The sequence below is a fragment of the Falco cherrug genome, chromosome 7, assembly GCF_023634085.1.
Source record: "Falco cherrug isolate bFalChe1 chromosome 7, bFalChe1.pri, whole genome shotgun sequence".
NCBI lineage: Eukaryota > Metazoa > Chordata > Aves > Falconiformes > Falconidae > Falco > Falco cherrug.
Window position 1 is genome coordinate 22,458,967 of NC_073703.1, and position 21,841 is coordinate 22,480,807.

The 21,841-nt window shown below is 48.2% G+C and overlaps 1 protein-coding gene across 28 annotated transcripts; it reads left to right on the forward strand.

Moving 5' to 3' along the window:
- Positions 1–1,357: 1,357 nt before the first annotated feature.
- Positions 1,358–21,464, forward strand: TPM1 (tropomyosin 1). Of its 28 annotated transcripts, none has more exons than XM_055715784.1 (10): positions 1,358–1,665; positions 2,257–2,382; positions 2,559–2,684; positions 8,746–8,879; positions 10,113–10,230; positions 10,694–10,764; positions 11,582–11,657; positions 12,198–12,260; positions 12,518–12,587; positions 20,519–21,464. In XM_055715784.1, the coding sequence occupies exons 1-10, from the start codon at positions 1,552–1,554 to the stop codon at positions 20,599–20,601; spliced, it is 981 nt and encodes a 326-aa protein (XP_055571759.1). In that variant the 5' UTR covers positions 1,358–1,551; the 3' UTR covers positions 20,602–21,464. The 28 variants fall into 28 exon arrangements, with proteins under 28 accessions (XP_055571759.1, XP_055571744.1, XP_055571739.1 ...); XM_055715769.1 differs by lacking the exons at positions 2,559–2,684; positions 20,519–21,464 and adding exons at positions 13,889–13,967; positions 15,424–15,715; XM_055715764.1 differs by lacking the exons at positions 2,257–2,382; positions 20,519–21,464 and adding exons at positions 13,889–13,967; positions 15,424–15,715.
- Positions 21,465–21,841: the final 377 nt, after the last annotated feature.

Consider the following 21,841-nt stretch of genomic DNA (forward strand, 5'->3'; position numbering starts at 1 on the left):
AGGAATTTTCTGCTGCAAGTACTGAGCGCAGACAAAGAGGCTGCTTAATTTTCTCTTTGTGCAGCCCAAATCCTGCGGGGCTGGTGCAGGGCTGTGCGCGTTCCCTGCTGTACCAGGGAGCGTGCGTCGCGGGGAGGAAGCATGTTGCGTCTTGCTCGCTCTGTGCCGATGAGACTGTGTGAGACCCGCCAGAAGCAAAAATAGTTCTCCACTTAATTACATGTTATTTTGTTAATTCTCTCTCTGCTGCCTGTCTCTCTCTGGCATCGCAGGGGGAGGGTGCAGGCCGCCACTCCAGCCAGTTCCATCCCAACTTCTCCTGGGCTCCATCCCTCGTGGCCCTGGCTGCCCCTAGGAGGGCCGCTGGCCTGCCACTGTCCCAGGGAGGGGTGAGGGGTGCTGTAACTCCCCCCCCCCCCCCACGACCCGGTGAGGGGTGCTGTAAATCACCACCACCACGACCCAGTGAGGGGTGAGGGGTGCTGTAACTCCCACCAATGACCCGGTGAGGGGTGCTGTCACTCCCCTCTGCCTCGTCTTTTCAGCTCGGTGCCTGCAGCATGTGCGCACCTCCCTGCAGAGCGCGAAGCCCCCGCCGGGTTCGGCAGAGGGGGACGGGCAGAGGGGGACTGGCAGCCCCTCGCAGCCCCGCTCTGTCCCAGCACCACCGTGGTGTTAGCGGAGAGCCCTGCCGTGCCCGGGGTCCCCCTTCCCCCTCGCTGTGGGTCCCGGCGGAGGCCCTGCCCTCGCCGCCAAGTCTGGCCTTCGTGCCCGCCTGCCCCCGGCCCAGCACCCCGCCGCCCGCACTTGCGGCACCCCGGCTGCTCAGGAGAGATACCCCACCACCACCCCCCACACACACACACCCGCCTCAGCCTGCCGGCGGAAAGGTCTCAAATCGCATTCATTCCGTACGTAGATGTAGTTAACCCCTTCCTGCCCCTCCAGCTGCCCCCCGCAGCCCCCCCACCGCCGCCACCCTCCTGCTGTAACACACACCGGGCTCCGGGCGGGGGGCGGCTGCAGCACGGGGCCGGTGGCACCCGGGAGCCCGTGCCTCATCCCTCCCCGGGTTCCGGCTTGATACTTTTTTTTCTCTTTTCTTTATTTTCTCTCCTCTTTTTTTTTTTTTTTCCTCCTCTTTTCTTTTTTTTTTCTTTTCTTTTCCCCTTTCTCCTCCTGGCCGTCCCGTCCTGCCTATTCGGGACCCGCGGCGGGGCCCGGCCGCCGCACCCCATATACAGGCATCGGGCCGGGCGGGGGGCGGGCGGCGAGTGGGAGCGGCGGGGGGCGTGGGAGGGGAGCGGGGCCGGGCCGGGCGGGAGGGAGGAGGGGAAAAGGGGGGGGGGGGGGAAAGCCCTTTCCAAAAAAGTATTGGATGTCTTGAGGAATGCAGTCAGCCCCCTGGGAAAGGGCATATCTGTGAGGCGCTGCCCGCCCGCCGCTCGCACTCGGCCGGCGCCGCGTCCCGCACGGAGCAGCCCCGCGCCCGTCCCGCACCCGTCCCCCTCGGAGCCACTCGCGCGGGGACGCGCCTAGCCCACCGCCGCCATGGATGCCATCAAGAAGAAGATGCAGATGCTGAAGCTGGACAAGGAGAACGCCCTGGACAGAGCCGAGCAGGCCGAGGCGGATAAGAAGGCGGCGGAGGAGAGGAGCAAGCAGGTCTGCACCGGGGCCCGGGCCAGCGCCGGGCTCTGCGCTTCCCGGCTGATTCCCCCCCTCCCCCCCGCACCCCGTATCCCCACCCCGCTCCTTGCGGAACTGGTTGAACTTTCCCTCGGGCAGCGCTTCCCCCGGCGGGGGGGGCCGGAGCCCGGCTGCAGGCGCCCCCCCGCCCCCCCCGCGCCCCAGCCGGCAGCCGGGCCGGGGGACAGCCGCGTGGCCGCCGGGCCTTTGTCCCAGGGCATGGGGGGGACAGGCTGCCCCGGGAACCCGGGCAGCAACGGCCAGGCGTGCTGCCGGTTGGCGAAGGGCCCCTAAAGCTGTTCATCCCCTCCAGCAGGCTTGTCCGATCCCGGCCGCCTGCCTGCCCCCTTGCCATTCCCGTGTCCCATTTTCCGGGCCTTCTCCAGCCCGCCTCTTCTACACCTGGGGCTTTATTCGTTTGCGGGAGGGGGGCACACTGGTTGCACGTTTCTGGGAGAATCCTGAAGGAGGAGGGAAGAAGGGAGAGGGATTTAAAAATTAATTTCCCACTTTTCTGAGCCCAGGGAGAAACATGTTTGTGCATTGTATTTCCTCTTGTGCACCTAGTTAGAGGATGACATTGTGCAATTGGAAAAGCAATTGCATGTGACGGAGGATGCAAGGGACCAAGTGCTGGAAGAGCTACACAAGTCTGAGGATAGCCTCCTCTCTGCAGAGGAGAATGCTGCCAAGGTATCGTGCCCTTGCCGCAAGCAAATTGAATCTAACTGTCTCTCCTCTCTCTCTCTCTCTCTCTGTCCTCTTCTGTCTCTTCTGCACTCGCACATCTCCCTTTGCACGATCACGTTGCCTGCTGCACCTTTTCCTGCCCGCCCTCCCCTCTCCACCGCTTTCCACCCGTATCACAGCTGGAGGACGAGCTGGTGGCTCTACAAAAGAAGCTGAAGGCCACTGAGGATGAGCTGGACAAATACTCCGAGTCCCTTAAAGATGCACAGGAAAAGTTGGAACTGGCTGACAAAAAGGCCACAGATGTAAGTTACCCCCATCCCTTTCACCACCACCCCAGCACAGGAACCACACGATCTCTGCACAGGACAGCCAGGACTCCTACCAAGCAGCACTCCAAAGCTTTGCAGAGGGCAGGGTCCAGGCACCTCCTGGGCAGGGAAGCGGGAAACACAGCACTGCCTCCTTGCATGAGGTTTGCACACTGTCAGAGGTGTTTGATTGGGTTTCTGTGCAGTCGACACGTGCTTTTCATGGGTACTTGCCGCTCTAGATGTGAAAGTAAAGAAAGAGTGGATTATCTGTTCAGGTGATGGGGAAAACGGCTGAGGCTGGAACAACACTGCCTTGAAAATTAAGCGGAATCGGAGAGTTACTAGCAACTAGATGCAGGAGAGGGAGGTCCAGAAGAGCAGGGGCTGCCAGTTCTGTCAAGAACGGTGCTCCTAGGCAGGCATGCGTTAGAGCTGTTACTAGTTTGGTGTATGGCTGGTCCCTGAGATAAAAGATCCTCTCCTAGGTTGTTTTTTCCTGAAAATCACTGGAACTGTTGGGCTTGTCAAAGAAAAGTTCAGTCTCGTGTGAGAGAAAATCGTCCGGAAGATGATACTTGCTAAGCTTGCAGTTCAGAGGACAGGGATCCTGGGAGCAGGCTGGGAGTTATATATAGCTCAGCACTTTATATGGTAATAATGCAAGAGCTTGTGCCTCTCCCAGGCCTTCATCCCACCCACCTGTCTGCCCCTGACATGCATTTAATGGATTGCATGCACGGAACCGCGCGAGTTTATTGTCTCTGCAGTCAAGGTCCAGATCTCTATGGCGGCTGCTGCTGTTCCGTCGGTTCTCACTGGGTAGATCTCTGGCCTGAATTACAGGCTTAGGTGAAACCATGGTGTTTCCAAAGTAGTGACTGTCCTTTTCCTATACATTTAAAAATTAACCTCAAAGCCGTAATAGAAAGAGGAGCCGCCACGGATGAAGCAAGCAAAGCATGTCAGGGGGAGGAAGGGTACTTTTAGAAGGGGAAATGTTACCAAAAACAGCTTAGCGTGAAGGACAGCATGCTTTTGTCTCATTTTACTTCTAAAATGAACAAAGGGTTAAAAAGGTTTAAATTCAGTATGGGAGTTAGGTTGTATAACTTTGAAAGAGAACTCAAGAACTTAACATAAGGGTGCATGGGAACGGGAAAGGTTGTGTGTAATGTGGATCAGATGTCCTCGGTCCTCTGCGAGGCTGCGGGATGAGAGGCAGCTTCCTAGCAGGACGTTTAGTTAACTGGTTCAAAGGAACCGCACAAAGATCCAGGGGAGATATTCCTTATAAGGAAAAGTATGCAGACTATTTGGGAATGGCTGGCCTGGGATGGAGGCAGGAGAAAGGCTGCTAGAGTCCCTGTGTGAAGCGAGAGACCTCTCTAACCAACCCCGCTGCCATTTTCCTTCGCGGGAAGACAGTGCTCGGGGGCAGTTGAGCACGGTGTTTGCAGCCGCCCCCCCGGTGGGGGCTGGCGGGTGTTCCCCAGGTGGGTGCTTGCTCCATGGTGGGCCTGGGACCGCCTGGCACTGCCCGGGCACCTCTTTCCTGGCACCGCGCGGGGTCTGCCTGGCGCTGCAGCTGCCCCGGCGTCTGCCCTGCCCGGCTGGGTAGGGGCAGGGCTCAGGGAGGGCCCGGGCCAGGGGCGGGGGCAGGCAGGGAGCACCAGGGGCAGGCAGGGAGGGACGGCTCGGGGGAAGTCGTCTTGCGCGGGGGGGCGAGGCAGCCTGGCCGCCCCGGCCTGACTCACCCCACACTGCCTCGGCCTCCCCGTGCGGGGGCAGCGGCGGGCGGGGCGGACGGGCCGCTCCGTGCCACGTTATTCCGCCCGTGCTGCGGCGGCGGTTTGCGGGGGGGAGGCGGCGGGTCCCGGCCCCGGCCCGCGGGGACCCGCCCGCGCCGCCAGGGGGCGCTGCCGCCCCAGCGCGCCCACCTGGCGCTGGCCACCGCCCCCCCGGCCCCGCCCGGCCCTGCCCCGCCGCGGAGCCCCCTCCCGGCCGCGGCCCGCCTCCGCCTCCGCCCGCCGCCTCCGCCTCCGCCCGCCGCCTCCGCCCGCCGCCTGCCCCGGTGCCCGCCCCGGGGTGCGCCGCGCCGCTCCCAGCGGGTGCCGGCAGCCCCGCCCCGGTGCGCGGCGCGCGGGGGGACTTCCGGGGCTGGGGCGGGCGGCGCAGGCCGGGCGAGGCGCGGGCATGGCGGCGATGAGCTCGCTGGAGGCCGTGCGGAGGAAGATCCGCAGCCTGCAGGAGCAGGCAGATGCCGCCGAGGAGCGGGCGGGCCGCCTGCAGCGGGAGGTGGACCAGGAGCGGGCCCTGCGGGAGGAGGTAGGGCCGCCCGCTCGGCCGGGCTCGGCTCGGCTCGGCTGGGGGGCCGCGGCCCGGTGGGAGCGGCCGAGGGGCTCCCGGCGGCTCGGCCCCTGCCTCCGCCGGCGGGATGGTCACCCGCGGGCGCGGCGGCGGGCGGCGGCCAGGCCCGGGCGGGCAGATCCGGGGGTCGGGCCCGGGCCCGCAGGTGAGCAGCGGCCCCGCAGCGCTGGGCGCGGCCCGGCGGGGGGGCTGAGCTTGGCCGGTGTCAGACCGGGCGCTTTGTGTGAGGGCCTGGGCGAGCTTTTGTGACATTTTGGGGGGCTTGGCGAGCGCCACTTGCCTTCGTACCCCGTCCCGACGAGTGCAGCTGTGGGGGGCAGCGTGCCGATGGCCAGGGGGCTGGGGGCTTGGGGCCGAGCCCGAGGTGGCCGCGGCTGGGGGCTGCCCACAGCGTCCGGAAACACCGCAGGGCCCTGGCCTGGTCCCTGGCACTGGCCATCCACACTGTGCTCGGCGTGTGGCCGTGCCTGGCCCAGGCGGGGCAGGAGCCACGGGCACGTCGTGGGCAGAGACACGGTGAGGTGTGAGCAGCTCCCGCGGGCAGCGGGCGCGTGTAGGTGTGGGGGGCACTTACGGCGGGACAGCTGGTGGGGCTGGGTGCCCTGCCGTGGGTGTCGGGGCGTTGTGGCAGCTGTAACTTGGTGTTTCCCACTGTAAAATGTAGTGTCCTTTGCAGCAGGCTTAGTGTTTTCGGTGGTTGCATGAAGGTGATGCAAAAGAACAATTTTCTTATGTATGTAGCTTATTACAATAGTAAAAAATGGTGATTATTGGGTTCCCTTACAATATGGGGCTTTGTGCGCATTCTGGGCAGCAAGTGCAAAGGAAGCGCCTTCTGATTGCTTGCAGGTGATATTCCCAAGGGGCAAAATGTGCCTCCTTACACTTGTGTAACTACTGCATTCTTGCAGGTCACTTCACATATCCATTTTTTTCAGTGGGGAATCACGTCACAGTCATTAACTTGTTTCATAAGGGTTTCTATGTTTAAAAAAATACTTGTATTTGTTTTCTAAGCTTTGGTGAAGTAAAAGACATCAATTGTCCTATTTTCAGTAATATATATTGTTCTAAACAACGTATTAAGGGATTCCCGTTCAAACGGGAAGCTTTCATGTCACCTTCTGTGGCGGAAAGAATGGTGCTGGAGAAGTGACTGCAGCGCGCTGGTGAAGCTTTGTCTTCAGGGCTCAGCCACCTTGCTATAAGGCTTAGGACCCTGCAGGTTAATGTTTGTCTCTTCCCTGGAGTTGGCTTGTGCAGATGATGTGGCATTCTGCAGAGTACATTTACATGGGATTGAAGTTTTTGTTTGGAGGGGTCAGTGCTGGGGTGAATAAAGGCAGAAAACTGAACTCACAGACACATGTAGATCTGTGCGTCTTCCATAATGCTAGCTATGTAGGGTTTTTTTTACTGTTGCAGCTGTGTTTCTGCATGCTTAAGGAAGGAGGCTTTGAGGATATTACAGCAAGCAAACTGAGGTGTGAGTCTGACCCTTCCCTTAGTGTCACACCTTACATGTATAGCATGTGACCAGCTAGGGTTGTTTTGTTCGGTTCTTTTCTTCCTGTGCAAGGTACAGATATGCAAACAATGAAAAAGCTAAAGCTGTAGCCAAAACGTATCACGCCTTACAGCTTTTGATTGTTACACCAGATCGTTAAAAGTTTCAAGGCTATGATTAGCAGCTGCTGCCTTAGAAAAGAATCTGTGTTGAGCACAGGCATCTCAAGGGGCTGTTGGTAATCGTGTTTTCAGAATGCATTTTTCTTCCTTCTGGAAAACAGAATCGCTCTTACAATGGTAATAATTAACACCCGATGGTAACTTATCCATCTCATCGCTCATTGTAAAAGTATGTGGCGTATAAGTGCTACGGCAAAACCGCAGGAGGTTATGTTTGTCTGTTGGCTGTGGGAGTGCCCCAGTGTTTTTCCTGCCTCGCCGTGTAAGGAGGGAGCCCTGCTCTGCACGGGGCGACTGCGCTGCCGCCGGCTGCTGTGCCCGTACTGCCTCGCTGCCCCGGGAAAGGCACCTGGACTTTAGTCGCCCTCTGTTTTCGAAGCGTATTATATGCCCTTATCGCGATGAGGAGTCTTGACGTGGTAATAATTAACGTGTAACATTAAACATTTCTTAAGGGTAACGTTTACAAAAGGTGGTTTTCTTTCTCAAATGAGAATGTTCAGATTCTCATGTTTGAAGCCAGAAGTCTGAAAATAGAGTACTACTGCTTGACTACATTTCTAAAGATTTTATATTTGGGTTAATGGGGATCTCTAAAAGTGAAGTCACTTCTACTCCTAGTTCTACACATTTACTGTGCAGACTCATTAATGTTCGAATACATTATTAGTTTCCCTTCTGATCATTCCGGCGGGGCAATGTTACTGTGATGTCAAAGGTTGTTCTACTTGTCCGATGTGTAAGTTATTCTTACTTGTGTTACGTACAACAAAATTCTAGCTGTGGCCAGCTGTATCCAGCTGCCTCCGGTTAGTAAAAGCAACAAGTAACAGTTCCCTAAGTTTTTAATTAAAGTACCAAACTGATCAAACTGATCCTTCTGGTATCTACTTTGGATTGAGGGTTTATTTCTACCCCTACCCACCTCGCCACCCAACTAGATATCATAGAAAATTCAGATGTGTACTTCCTCATATATAGCAAGATAATTTTCAGTACTAATTAGGAGTAACTGTTACTCTTGGAAGTAATTAACTTTGTAGAATAATGACCTGTTTATATATATTTTGGGCTTAATATCCTTTTGAAAGAAAGTAAGTTTAACAATGAGATTACTACAAGGCTGTTACGGAACTTGCTCTGCAATTTATTAAGCAAGCGTAGGTTTGGGGGTGTCAGAAGTAAAGGCTTGTAATGATAAGAAGCGGATGAGTTGCAAGGGCTCCACAGAAAATGATGTGAATAGGTAATGCAAGAGGAGCAAATCCGGGGGAAGTTTGAGGATGGCAGCCTTGGGGGGAGGGGCGGATAGGTGGTGTAAGCGATTGTTGCCTGTGTCGGGGCCCCTTTGAGATACAGCCTCTGCTGGTGCCCTCCTTGTCAGCTCTTGCGTAGCTTGCCTGTAGCCAAAACCAGTGTGAACTGGGGCATTTCCTAGGCATTCCCGTGCACTCTCACTGTGTTAGCTGTCTCATTCCAAATGCTGATCTAGGTGTGGTTTTGCATGTTTATCCTGAACCCTTCTTACAGAACTCAAGGGAATATTGGGACAGTTCTTATTCAAAATATTGCAGAACTCATAAATAAAGCATTTTGGGTAATGTTGAAGAATGGGGTAATTAGTTTGTGTTGATTCGATTAAAAAAAAAAAGGCGGGAGGGGAGACTATAACAAGTTCATGTCTGCAAATGCAATAACAGAAAATATTTGGGGAATGACGCATAGATCTTCCGGTGCTGTTCTTTTTCGTATAAATTGTACATTCCTTAATGCACTTCATTTAAAGGAAGCATTAATCGTTTTTTCCTCCGTTAAGCAATAACTTCACAATTCAATGAGGATGTATACATTTCTGTGTATGGGCTTTTTAGGGGAAGAAGTAAAAAATGACTGAAGTGCCATTAAGTGGCACTAGCAGGTACGTGGGATAATCTTTTACAGGAAGTGATATGCGCCACCTTATTAATTAATTAATTTCTGTTCTTCCTGTGCTCAGGCTGAGAGTGAAGTAGCTTCTCTGAACAGGCGCATCCAGCTGGTTGAGGAAGAGTTGGACCGGGCACAGGAGCGCTTGGCTACTGCCCTGCAGAAGCTGGAGGAGGCAGAGAAGGCTGCAGATGAGAGTGAAAGGTGGGTGGGCCCGCTCTTAAATGGATCATTGCCCTTATGACAAGGATGATAATTGCCAGGGTGTGGATTAAGGAAATAAATTTAATCGCTCGTACGTCTCAACAGGTGTAGTCTGCGCTTCCTTTGCCTAGCTGGACTTCAGTTACATCTTGTCTATGTAGGGATGTCCAAAATGTGTAGGCTTGAATTCTGTTTTGTGTCTCAGTTGTAAAGATATGATTTAAGCGGGGTAGGGCTTCTGATGGATCATGCTGCGTCCTGTGAAAACCGCTTGGCCCAGCCCAGGCTTCTCCATTTGGATAACAACTTTCTGAGGGTGACGTGTGCTCTTGTGCTGTTGGGTGATTCTTGGATTCATTGTGGGATGAAAATCTCACCTGGAGAACAGCAGAGTGCTGGAGGAGGCTTTGGTTCTCCTGTTGGCAAGATTGGTATGTGAAGCTGAGCAGAGGAGAGCAAGCATGATAATTCCTTCAGATTTAGGCTGGGATTTCCAGAAGTACTTACGTTAGGAACTCAAGAGTCGCAGCTTTAGAAGATCTCTTTTATTTCTACCAACTGTATTTTATATCTGTGATAGTACCTTTTATTGGGGAAAAAAACCTACCTATTCTGCTTGTTTCTTTCTGCCTTACGAACAGTGCAGCTTGTTGAAAAGAAAAGCATCTGAGACTCACGATGTGTTATAAAATCGTTAAGAGAATTTGGGTCAAACATGCATGGAAGGGGCAATATGCAATGTTCCCTGTTATGAAGGAGTTAAATTTTGCTAGTGCAGAGTGCTTCAGTGCGCTAGGGCTCTGACATGGCAAAGCTCAGGGGAATCTGTTTGGCCCATAAACATAATGCCTGCCAGTCCTGCAGGGGCTGTAACATGCTGTTTCATGATGAGTGTAAAAGCACAGATGTCTTGCTTCTAAAGTCCTAATAAGATGACTAAAGACCCTTTATTTACCTTGTTTTCCATCAGTTTCAAATGAAAAGGAGTAGCACGGCTGAACTGCGGTAAGAGCTAAACAGATTAAATTTTCTTTCTTCCAAAGACAGGTTTCTTTCCTTTGAACTCTGAGGTGTGAATGCGCAGGGCTAGATCGATGGTGTGAAGAATCAAGTATCTGATGTGCTTCGTCCACCTTAATGCACTTGTCTGAAAGTCCAGCTCTGGTAGTGGTGGAGCTGGAGATAAACTGGCAAGCCCTGAACCTCGCATTTCCTGTTTTTCACGTCTTTCAGAGGAATGAAGGTCATTGAAAATAGAGCCCAGAAGGATGAAGAGAAGATGGAAATCCAAGAGATCCAGCTTAAAGAAGCTAAGCACATTGCTGAAGAGGCTGACCGCAAGTATGAAGAGGTCGGTCCCTGAGTGCAGGTCATCTGTTTCTAAAGCGCTTTAGGCTGTGCCTGTAAATTCTTTTGTTATCCTCCCTCGCCCCCTGCTTTGCCATTTAAGTTCAAAAGATCACAAACACCACTCTTCCCAGCTATGGAAGGAAGAATGGGCACCTGGATACTTCGGGGGACAAGGTGGCAGGAGATCTGTGTCCAGATCTTTGCACTGAAACGGCTGAGAGTATTCCCTGGTCTCTTAGGGAGAAAAATACTTCTAAGTTGCTTTTTGGTGAATGAAAGAGAGGTCTTGAAAATTGCCAGATAGTAAAGACTGAAATGAACAATGAAGTTGTCACATAGTCAAAACTCATGTGTTGACCAAAAAAGGGAAAGAGACCCGGCTCCCTGCTTTGTAGGTTCTAGAACCAGGTGGCGTGTGCTGCAGCAAGGTAATATCCCCACTTGTGATTTGCCTTTTCTGGTAGGTGGCTCGTAAGCTTGTGATCATCGAGAGTGACCTGGAGCGGGCTGAGGAGCGGGCTGAGCTCTCAGAAAGGTAAGAGTTGAGCTGCCCCGAGATGTGTGAGGTGCTACAAGACAACTGTAACAGCATGAAACGTTGGCAGTACACTGCGTGTTCAGCTCCAAGCTCTGTTTTGCTCATTTACTCTAATGGTCGAAATAAATAGTCAGTGCCAAAGTAAATGTGTTCATATGTGTGTGCGCGTGTGTGTTGTCACTGCATGCTGTACCTGCACACTGATTTTGTGAATGGCTTTTGTGCATTTCATGTGTTCACTAACAGCCAAGTCCGACAGCTGGAAGAACAGTTAAGAATAATGGATCAAACCTTGAAAGCATTAATGGCTGCAGAGGATAAGGTACTGATACTAATAAACAGTCTTTAGGTTTAACTGCAACCCGAGTCTCTCAGCTTCCATAGCCGGTTAGCTCACTCAGTAGTAACAACTACATCCTCGCTACGCTCTTTACTCTCTTTGCATCTTGCTTTGGTGGTTTTCTTTCGTCTATTTTTTGTTTGTTTATTCATTTTTACCTTTAAAGCTGATCTTTTGTGCAGCCAAAAAGAAGCTGAACTGTCTCACGTGTAAAGGCTATGTAAATATTTCTGTGTGAGCCAAGAACTGTAGCTAATTTCTGTCTGGTCGTTGTCTTAACGTACACTTGAAATGGCATTTGGCATCAAAAAGAGTTGCTTTCAGTCTGTGATGGATTCAGCTGCTTTTGAGGCCGTTCTTTTGCTCTGTAATTGTTTTCATTTTTCTCTATCTTTTCCCCCTATTTTCTCCTGTTTCTTTTGCTTGACTGAATCTTCCATCCGCCCCTTTCCTGCCTTCCTTCCGAAATAACAGCAAATGTGCTGAGCTTGAAGAGGAGTTGAAAACTGTGACCAACAACCTGAAGTCGCTGGAGGCTCAGGCTGAGAAGGTAGGCTAGAGACTTACGTGAGAATGTGTCCCTTACGTTGTCACCTGCACCGCCTGTGGGGTTTTCTGTATATGCTGGTCACTGCAGCATTGCAGCAAGGCCATCTGGACTTACCGCTGAGTTGATATTTGGCTCGTGCCAGAACCTAGTATTTCTTTCAGTTCCAAATAGGTCAGTATTATTTGACCACATGTTCTGTTAAGTAATCTGACGGGATTAAATATTATTTATAGAGTGTCTCTCAAAATGGCACTTGTGTGCCAACATGAAACTTCTCCAAATGCCACTCGTTTTTAAAACTGTGCTACCAATTCCCACTCAAAGTTCCCACCGTATAGCACTGGACTATTAACTCGAGGGAAGTTTGGCTCTTGTAATAAACTGTGTATTACTGCAGTCTGGTAAGTGGAATTAATTTAGTTATACCCATGTTAATTTCTTGTATACGGTTGACCTATTAGAAGAGAATCTCAAATGTGGGGTTTTCTGGTATATTTAGAATACCTGGTCTAATATCAGCGATCCTCTTTCTAATTACAGTACTCGCAGAAAGAAGATAAATATGAAGAGGAGATTAAAGTCCTGACTGACAAACTGAAGGAGGTAAAATTTGAGCTGTTCTTTACAACACATCTTCCAGCGCAGCTTTGATTCTTCTAATATAAACATTTCTTTGACGCTTTAAGCATGAACAAATCATTTTGGAGATGATTTGGTGTTAAATGTATCTCCTGAAAATTAGTGTTGCCTTATTATTTGCTGCATTTCATTGTCCTTTTTTTCTCATTTCAATTTTCGTTCCTCTATTTGTAAATACTATGTGTATTTGCTACAGTAGTCTGTATTTGTCTTGACTTCAGGCTGAGACCCGTGCTGAATTTGCCGAGAGGTCAGTAACCAAGCTGGAGAAGAGCATTGATGACCTAGAAGGTATGGGGTTTTGTTTTCTCACTTAGGGTGGAAATACAGATTTTTTTATTCTCCTGTTGTGGGTTTGTTTTGTTTTCAGTACCCAGTTCTACACACCTGACTTGTCCTGCTTATGTAAATGGGCCTGCCTCAATAGGGAAATAGGCAAAACGTTTTCAGGTTGAAATGTGCTGATGACTTAAATGCTTCAGGTGAACAGTGTTTTGCTCTTGCCTGTTCCTTTTTCTCTCGTGTTCTCAAGACTACTTCTATTTTTTTGCTTTATACTTTTCTACTTGGAGATATAGAAATGTATAGGGTAAATGATTAGATGATAAGTATTTTTATTATCTTACTAAAAAGCTGATGAAGAGCTGTGTTAAATTTGAAATAATTAGGAATGTGGCAAGCTAACCTAATTTTTTCCTGCGATAAGTGTTGGTCAGGGGCAGGCATTCTGTGTCATAGACCAGTTGCTGTTTTTCAGTGAAGCAAATAGATTGTATAGAGAATCAGGAGGACAGCTTGTTTAACCTCAGAGGGTTTGTTTAAAGGTTTTGATAAATCTTTCAGAACTCCAGCAGAATAGTTGCATGTGCTTTCTACCTCCAGAGAAAATAATTCAGTAGTGGTTTGTAATTAAATGTTATATGGAGTTTGCTATTTAGACACGTTAAACTAAGTCTAGGATTTTAAGAAGCTTGATTGCTTGGTATGGCAGGCTGACTTCTGCAAAAAGGGTATGAAATATCTAGGTAGCTGCTGAGAACTTATCGCTGACTCAGGAAGGAAGCAGAGAAGATGTGTTCAGAAGGAACAAAAATTGCTGTAGGAAGCTGAGTTTATGACATCACACAAACCAGAGTGTTTTCTAAGAAAAAAAAAACCAAAAAACACAAACTGCTAGAAAATAAGTGGTAAAATGGTAGCATTCTCCTTGAGTCCTGTTTTTGGATCTTTTCTTCCAAGCCTCCTTGTGTGCCCTCCTCATGTATGTTAAAACAAAAATCCAGGACAGCGAAACATGGATTTTGCTTCTCTTGCACGCCTTTTTTCTTAGTTTTGTCTGTGTCACAGGTTGCTCCACTGGCAGTGCAGTTAATGAACTTGTCATGTAGAACTATTCACTGTTGATTTTCTTTTTTTTTTCAATTCTTCTCTAATTTTGTAACTTTTGTTTTGTCTGTCGCAACACCTCTTTCTGTTGCTCTTCCCCTTTCCTACGGCTTCTGGATGGTATCCTGTGCCACCACCTGCACCTTCCATCCCGTGATCACGCTCCATTTCTTTGCACACCTCTGCCTTCCCTTGGGGGATGTTAGATGAGCTCTATGCTCAGAAACTGAAGTACAAAGCCATCAGCGAGGAGCTGGACCATGCCCTCAACGATATGACTTCCATGTAAATGTCTTCCCAGCTTGTGCCTGCACCTGCTTCCCTGCCCTCTTTGATTGCGCAGTTCCGCCCTTGTGAAATTACACTCCCTCTGTAGCGGGAGATGCGTTCATTTTTGCAAGACTAGGTGTACAAAATACCATGAACAGTTTCTTTACCGAGGCAGAGTGTGGGTGAGTGTTGTGCCTAGCCTGGTAAATACTCATGGTGATTTTGTAAGCTGCCTGATAAGCACGTGTTTACTCTTTCATTCTGTATCTGCAATCCGTGTGTCTTGTGGTTGCCCTTTGTCGGTAGCTCTGCGTTCACCCTTCCAGTTCACCTCTGTTCAAGCATTGCCTACCAGGGCCCGTCATGTTCACTTCACCAAAGAAAATTGCTTTGGTATGTGTTGCATTCAGAGCGTATTCATCTGCTGTCACAGTTTTTCTCTGGCAAAGTTCCTACAAAAGTTTTAAAGAAAATTAGGTTTAGCTGTATTCTCTGTTAGTGACAGTGGAAAGTGCTTATCTCTATTTCCTTAAGGCTCTGAAAATCTCTGCTGTTATCACTGCATTACAAGTGTGGGAATTGGTTTAAAGTACTTTGCCATTTAAACCCATAAAAGTCAGTTGTTTCTGCATATTTGGTGGGAGGTAGTAGTAATTTACTTTGCATACACCAAAAAGGTGGTTATACCAACTTTAGTCCTAAGGAGAACAATAAAGAGTGTATCAGGCAGCAGGAAAGCAGGAGAGTGATCACTTGTAAGGTGTAACTAGTCTCCGCAGCGTTTGATACAAACTGGCTGCTCTTACATCAGCCTAAAACTCTGAACAGAGGTCAGCTGTGCTAAACCCACCTTCCCATGCTCAGACCTTACTTGCATGAATCTGGTACGGTTGACGTGGGAAAGAGGAAGAGTTGTGGCTCTCGGGTGCTTGCGAGATGCGATGGTTTAGTCTCAAGGTTTGTTTTGGGAAGCCAGCATGCTTTCAGCAAGGCATAAGCTTTGCTCAGACATGGAAATGTAGTTTGCATGCACCCATATTTTAAAATGTTTTTTCTTTGCGTTTTTTCATTCCTATATCTGTTCATTACTTCCCTCCCTTTCTCTCCCAACTTTTTAGTGGGGATCTAATTTTGTCCGCTTTGATTTTACTGTATTTTTTAATTCCCCCCACCCTCCCAACATCTGCTTTTGCTTAGTGGCTAATCAAGCAAATGGATTTCTTTTTTTCCTCCTCTGTGTACAGAGATTACAGTATTTCTTCAAATTGGGATATTTCTAAGTGGAAAACAGACTGTAAAATGTGTTCTACTGGTACATGAGGACACTACTGTAGCATTCCAGTCCTGGCATGGTGTGGTGTTTATCTAGTAGTCATCTTGGCATGCTGGCCTGTGCTGTTCCTGCTTTTTTGGAAGTCTTTACTGCACCTTTTTTATTTCCTACCTTATCTCACTTTTTCTTTTCACGCAGATAATTTTCTTTGCTTCACTTCTCCAAAGACATCTTCATCAGGCTGGACAAAACATCTTTCCAAGCTTTGGATGTTTCATGGGTTCATTGTCCTGTCTTCTAGCTTAGTTGACTCTGTTCCTCTAGCACCTGGCTCAGAACATGCTCTGCTTGTGCTCTGCTGTACAGAAACTCTACATCTCTCAATGTAAAATAAACATCCCAGCTGTATCCCTTTTGCTATTCCCTTGCCTTTTATTTAAGTTATTTAAATAATTATTTCAGTTACTAATAAAATTTGCTTTTTTTGCCATTAGGGATTTAGATCTTTTTTTTGTGTTTCTTTTTTTTTTTTTTTTTTGCTACAAACACTTTTGCCTGAATGTTGACAATGCAAAGCCAGTGACAGCAGTCTATGGGGTGAGAGTACACAATTCCACAATACTGTTGGTATTTTGAGGTCAAAACTGACCAGTTCTGATCTTGGTCTTTCTCAAAATCTGAGGCAGATAAAATGGCGAGTAGATGTAACGGAGATTTTTTTCAGCTGTTATTCTTGGGCCAAAATTTTTACAGACGCTACTTCCTCAGGGTCGTTTGGTCATGGGAGCATGGCTGGGGGAGCAGTAAGTCCTTGACACCAGATTTTTCATTTAAAGTCAGAAATTGTCTTCTAGCTTGATGCTGAAGGCTTCTTGTCTTTATATAAATGTGTTTGTTCATTAACTTAAATATCTGAGATAAATTTAAAGGGACAGTATCAAAAACTTCAAATTATTTTTTTCACCCAAAAATAGTCTTTTAAATGTCCTGCAAAAAATTTTTCCCCCTTTTCATACTTCAGTTACTCTGCAAAGATATTGCCTGCTAGCTTTTGGGTTTTTACATGACATGCTTCTCTGGAGCAGCACGGTAGGATTGGAAGTTCAGCAGGGCCATTTCAGTAGTTCTCCACTCTCTGCTTAGCTCAGGCTTCAGAGTTTGAATTGCACACTCTTGAGAAACGTTTCAGAACTGGAGTAGGAGAAAACTCATCATTACACTACTAATGAAATGTTTCTGCTGTGAAGTGGAATGTACAGATTGCAGGTTTGAAGGCCTAAACATTGGCTTTCAGCTGATTAGGTAGTGCCTAATTAAGGATGAAGCATTAAATACTGACACCTTGCCTTTTTTTTTGTACTGTTATTTGCATCTGGAGAGTTTATTGCATTGTTTTAACTTCATTTTCTTCACAATGAAAACAAATTGTTTTCCAGTTCACGTTAAAGTGAATCAGTTTAAACTGGGTTGATTCCTGCCTGTTGCTGTATATATTGCTGAAGTTCCTAAGTCACCACAGCTAAATAAACTCATCATAGCATACCTGAGTTTTAGTTTTTAGCTAGTAGAAGAATGTAAACACGGCTTTCTTGTTCAACTTCAAAGTTATTCAGCAGTGAAGTGCAGGCTAGATTTTCTGCCCTCCCCAAAACTTGTGTTCCAAGTAAGGCCCGCAAACAGATGTGTTCTCTTACTCCCCTGCCATGCTTGGGTAACTTCATCTCATCCCAGTTTTTTATCCCATGACACGTGTCCTGGTGTTATCCTGTACTTGGGCTTCTCCCCATAGCCAGAGTATGTCAGCAGTTACAGGTAGTCCAGATAATAAAGTTCAGCTTACTACTTCTCTGTTGAGATATAGTAAGTGGGTTTATACACTGTGTGTGTTGCAGGTGAAAAGTAAAATGTTTAGTGTGAAGGTTAACCAGACACAATGGGATAAGCGTTTGTAAAGTGACTGGAGCTGCCGTGGTTAACTTCCCAAGTTCAGTTCAGGGAATGCAGTCTGCGGACACTCGGCTGTAGCAGCTCCAGCTCCTTCATCTATTGTGTTCTGGTTTATTGTGTCGGCACTGCTGGTTTTCCCCTCAATTCCTTGCGATACTGTTGTTTCTTAAAAGAAGTCAAAAAAGCAAAATCCAGTGTAAACCTGGTGATTTTTAACACAGTAATATTGAACTTCAGTGTCAGTCCTTGCTTTTCCTTCAAACACACGACAGGCGCTCTGTGCTGTAGGGTGATGAGTTGCTGGGCAGAGGACTGGGCTGGGCAGGTCCTCGGTGACTGTGTAGAGGGTTTCGAGCTGGCCCCGCCGCGGTGTTCCCTCATTGCAGCATGTTCTAGCACCCTTGCCCTGGTTGGAGCTGGCCTTTACGTGGTACATTCCACAAGGTCTAGCCACATGTAGCTGGTCGGGTACCTGAGGTTGTTAGCGGGCGCGGGGCTGGCTGGGGTGGCCCCTGCCTGGGCGCTGTGCTGAGGCTGAGCCTCGGGGGCTCCGTGCCGGAGCCTGAGCTCCCTGCGGTGGCTGCAGGCGGGGCCCGGCCCTCTGCTTCACCTCTGGGGTGGATGGCGGCCAGGCAGCTGCCCGGGGGCAACGGGGGCTGCTGTACACTCGGGAAGGGCTTCCCAGGCTTTACCTGGGCCTGCAGCCCCAGCTCGGATGTTGGGAAAGGCTGTCAGTCTGCCTCGGGCAGAGAGCGAGGTTTGTGTGGTGAAGGCAGGCATCAGCCTCTTACTTCAAGTTATGTTGTCATGTTTGAACAACGGCTTTGCCAAAAAGTGAAATTTTAGTTACTCTGAGGTCTTGATGTTTTTTCCGCATACATACGACACTACTGTGATGAGAGAGACAGGACCCGGCTGCTTGGGGAGCGGCGCGGGCTGAGGGCCCTGTAGTGCGCGCTGGCTGTGCCAAGCTGCAGGAGCCGGGGCCGTCAGGAGCTGCCGCCCACCATGCAAGCGTGTCCTGCGGACCGGCTCGCTGCATGGCTTTGCCGTTGCTGCACCCAGAGCCTGCAGGGGAAGAGGATTTTTCTGGAAGCTGGTGGAAAGGAGCCAGAAGCAGTCATTTCCTGTAGGGGAATAGTCTGGGATCAAGAGGTCGGGAGTGCCGTTTGAGTCTAGGCTGCTGAGAGGAAAATGGACAATTTGAGAAAACAAGATGGTCAAAGCCCATCATGGAACGTTCTGCAGAACAATCCTTATTAAATGCCCTGCCACACAGAGCTGTGGCTGTTCCCTTTGAACGTGAACAGTCTTTTCCGTTTGCTGTATTAGAGCAACACAGGTTTTCATGCTTCTGTTTCACTTTCACTGAATGCTTTCTTTCAAAGTACAGCTGGACAATCTAGAGGTGTCAGAGTGTCGACACCAGTAACAGAAGGACGTTTCCCTACCAGCAACACCATTTCAGCTGTCAGATGCCCCAGGAAGGGAGTACGGGCCGAGTCAGACGTAGCGGTGTTTGCACCGATCACTCCTGCTGCTCCTTACCCTGGCTGAGATGCAGTTGCTTTCCCTCCACTGACAGATGAGGTTCCACCACATCTTAAACAGTTTACAAGGAAAAATGGCACTTGTAAAACAAGTCTTCCACACACTGTACCTAAAGATTAAAGCGGGACTTGGTTCTTCCAGGAATCTAGCTGCAGTTCTTCCATTTCTGTTCCCACTTGCCTGTCTCACAGCAGTTTTGCCACAAGAGGAGTCTTAGCCAGTTCTTCATAGGTTGTAGTAGCTGTTCCGTGGAGTAGCTATTGAATTGCTAGAGGTCTTAGAAACAAAGGTAAAATGTTTCTCTGTATGTTACTGAACTGTCTGTGGTGTGACCGGTTTCTTTATTAACTCTTACGTAACTGTTTTCTCTGTCTAATCTGTCTTCATTCTGCCTCTTTTTTTCCCCTTCTAACCTGCTTGCTGCCTGTACAGACCAACTCTACCAGCAACTTGAGCAAAACAGTCGCCTAACTAATGAACTAAAGCTGGCATTGAATGAGGATTAAACTTTAGTGTGACTATTCTTAACTTGTTTAAAAACTGCTTCTTCCAAATTTCCTTAAATCGGTGAATTAAGTGAATCAGTAAATGTAGAAATCAGTAAGAAACCTAGAAATTGATTTTTTTCAGGCTGTTGACTCTGTGGTAAATTGGATTAAATTCTCAGTTTTTGTTGGAAAAATATGAAAATGCTTCTTCTGAATGAGGCTTCTCGTTCTCTGTATGCACACCTGCTTTGGAGGAGCAGTAACCTTGTTGGCTGTGCAATAGCTCCTTTCCACTTCAGTAAACAGCTACAGCATTTAGCTAAGAGTATCCAAAAAGTAATAGCTTGCCTTGTGGAGAGGCGCTCAGTTTACCTGACTTCATGAATTGGCCCTGAGATTTTTACTGGAATGTGGATGAGAGAAAAATGTTCATACGGGTTCGTGTTTTCTGTATTTCAAAACCAACATAAAGGATACTTACAGCTGTTCTGTTATCGGGAGACTTTAATGCAATAATTTTGCATTACTATGAATTGGGCTTGTATCTGACTTAACAAAAAAAAGAACAAAACCCAAACAAATAACAAAAAACCACCAAAAACCCCTAGGAATGGGAGCTCCATCTGAAAATACGCGGTCAGTTTAAAGGTATGCTTGCATTAGTGTGGAGTTACAATTGCGGGACTCCGGTAGGGCGCAGCTCTAGAACATTGTGCTCATATATTTTACAAATAAGCGTGTTACATGACTGTCCTATAAAAGTGTGCATGCAACATAAAGCTATTAACTTCGATTTTATTTATTTTCTAGAAGAAATAAATTTCTTAAAGGTCACTTCACTGAAGAAGTGATTAGTTTTGATTTTTTTTGTTCTTTGCAAGTTCTGAATTACATGAAACTTAAAGCATGGATCTGCAAAGAAAATAACTATTTTCATTATTGCTCTACTTCAAAAAAAAAAAAAAAACAAACCAAAAACAAACAAAACACCGAACAACAAACAAACCATTCACCATCCCCCATTCCTATAAGCAAAGAACACATAAGCATTGTGTCTCTGTTGGCTGTGCATTTTCTTAACAAATGCAGTTGCCAACAGTTCTAAACTTGCATTACTTATCATTTGTTTTATTAATTCAGAATTATCTCTAGTTATGTTGTCTGGGGACACCGGTATTTATGAGCATGCACATTTCTTAACTATCTAAACCCTCCCGTAGAAATGATGATTGCATGCCTTCGTGTTCTGAGAATCAGTGCCTCCAATGAACTGCTATTCATGTTTTAATTTTCTAATCCCACAACAGAGAAAGTGGCGCATGCCAAAGAAGAAAACCTTAGTATGCATCAGATGCTGGATCAAACTTTACTGGAGTTAAACAACATGTGAAAACCTTCTTAGCAGCAACCACATTATTTGTCTTATTATTTTTACACCTGCTTGCCGTGAAACCCCATAAACGTGTCTTTATTTTAGTTTCACCGCAGTCACAAGAACATCTGCTAAATTATCAGGCAGGGGTCAGGGGAACACCAAAATGGGCAAGCCATATGCGGGTTAAGCGATATTATATTATGGTTTAAATGTGCCATTTCCCAACAAAAATGTTACCTACACTTTGTAGAGAGTTCAGCAATTCAGTATGCTTAGTCTTTTGAAGAATCCTGGCTGTGGCAGAAGAGTGTCCCACCTCAAGTGCCATCTTCAGTTTTTAGCAAGGAGCTTGATGCATGTTCAGGAGAGATCAGGTGGAAATGGTGCTATTTCAAACAAAAGGTTCTACTGAAGTCTTTTGTTTGATATCAGACAAGTCAGGAGTTGTCCAGCACAGTAACTTATTTTTATCAGAATTTTACTGATCTGTGAGAATTCGGACTTTCTGTGCCTTCTAATTCAATAAAACGAAGGTATGTAGACAACAGAGAAAAGTGAAGGCTTTTGGAGGTTTGAAATCATGTTCTTGCAACTCAATACAGAAGTGTAGGTCAGCATTTCACCTTGAGTGTTCATTCGATTGTATTTTTCATGTTGAAATGAAAGATTCAATAAATTCAGGAGAAAACATAAATTTGGAAGAGATTGTTTTAAAATGTATTTTATTTGTGTGGATCTGGGGGAGGGGGAGGAATTTATAAACCGATATTCGCCTCACTTTTTTTCACACTTTCTTTGAGCAGTTTTAAAAGTATACCTGTATGTAAACATTGTATAATGATATGGAATAAAATGCACATTTTAGGACATTTTTTAAATTTTGCTCTCCTGTGGTTTGTTTTTCATCTCATCAGCTTTCTGTGTATCGCTGTGTGAAATACGCGCCCCTCTCGCTGGGACACGCCGTCAACACGCTGGCGCTCGGTCTCCTCTGGGCTGACGTATGGCAGCGCGGGGGTCCAGGCTGCCGGGGCCTGCAGCTGTGAGGGGCCCTCCCAGGGCCGTGTTGCTGCAACCTGTCCCCATCGCGTGATTGTACCCCTGCACGGGTGCAGAGCGCAGCTGCCCCCGGGGGGTGATCACTCACTGTTGACCAAAACTGTTTTCAGTAAGATCATTGCAGAGCTGCCGTAGAGTTCTATAGGGAGTGAGCCCTGACGGCCACGCTCTTGGAAACGCTACCGTGTGCTTTCGT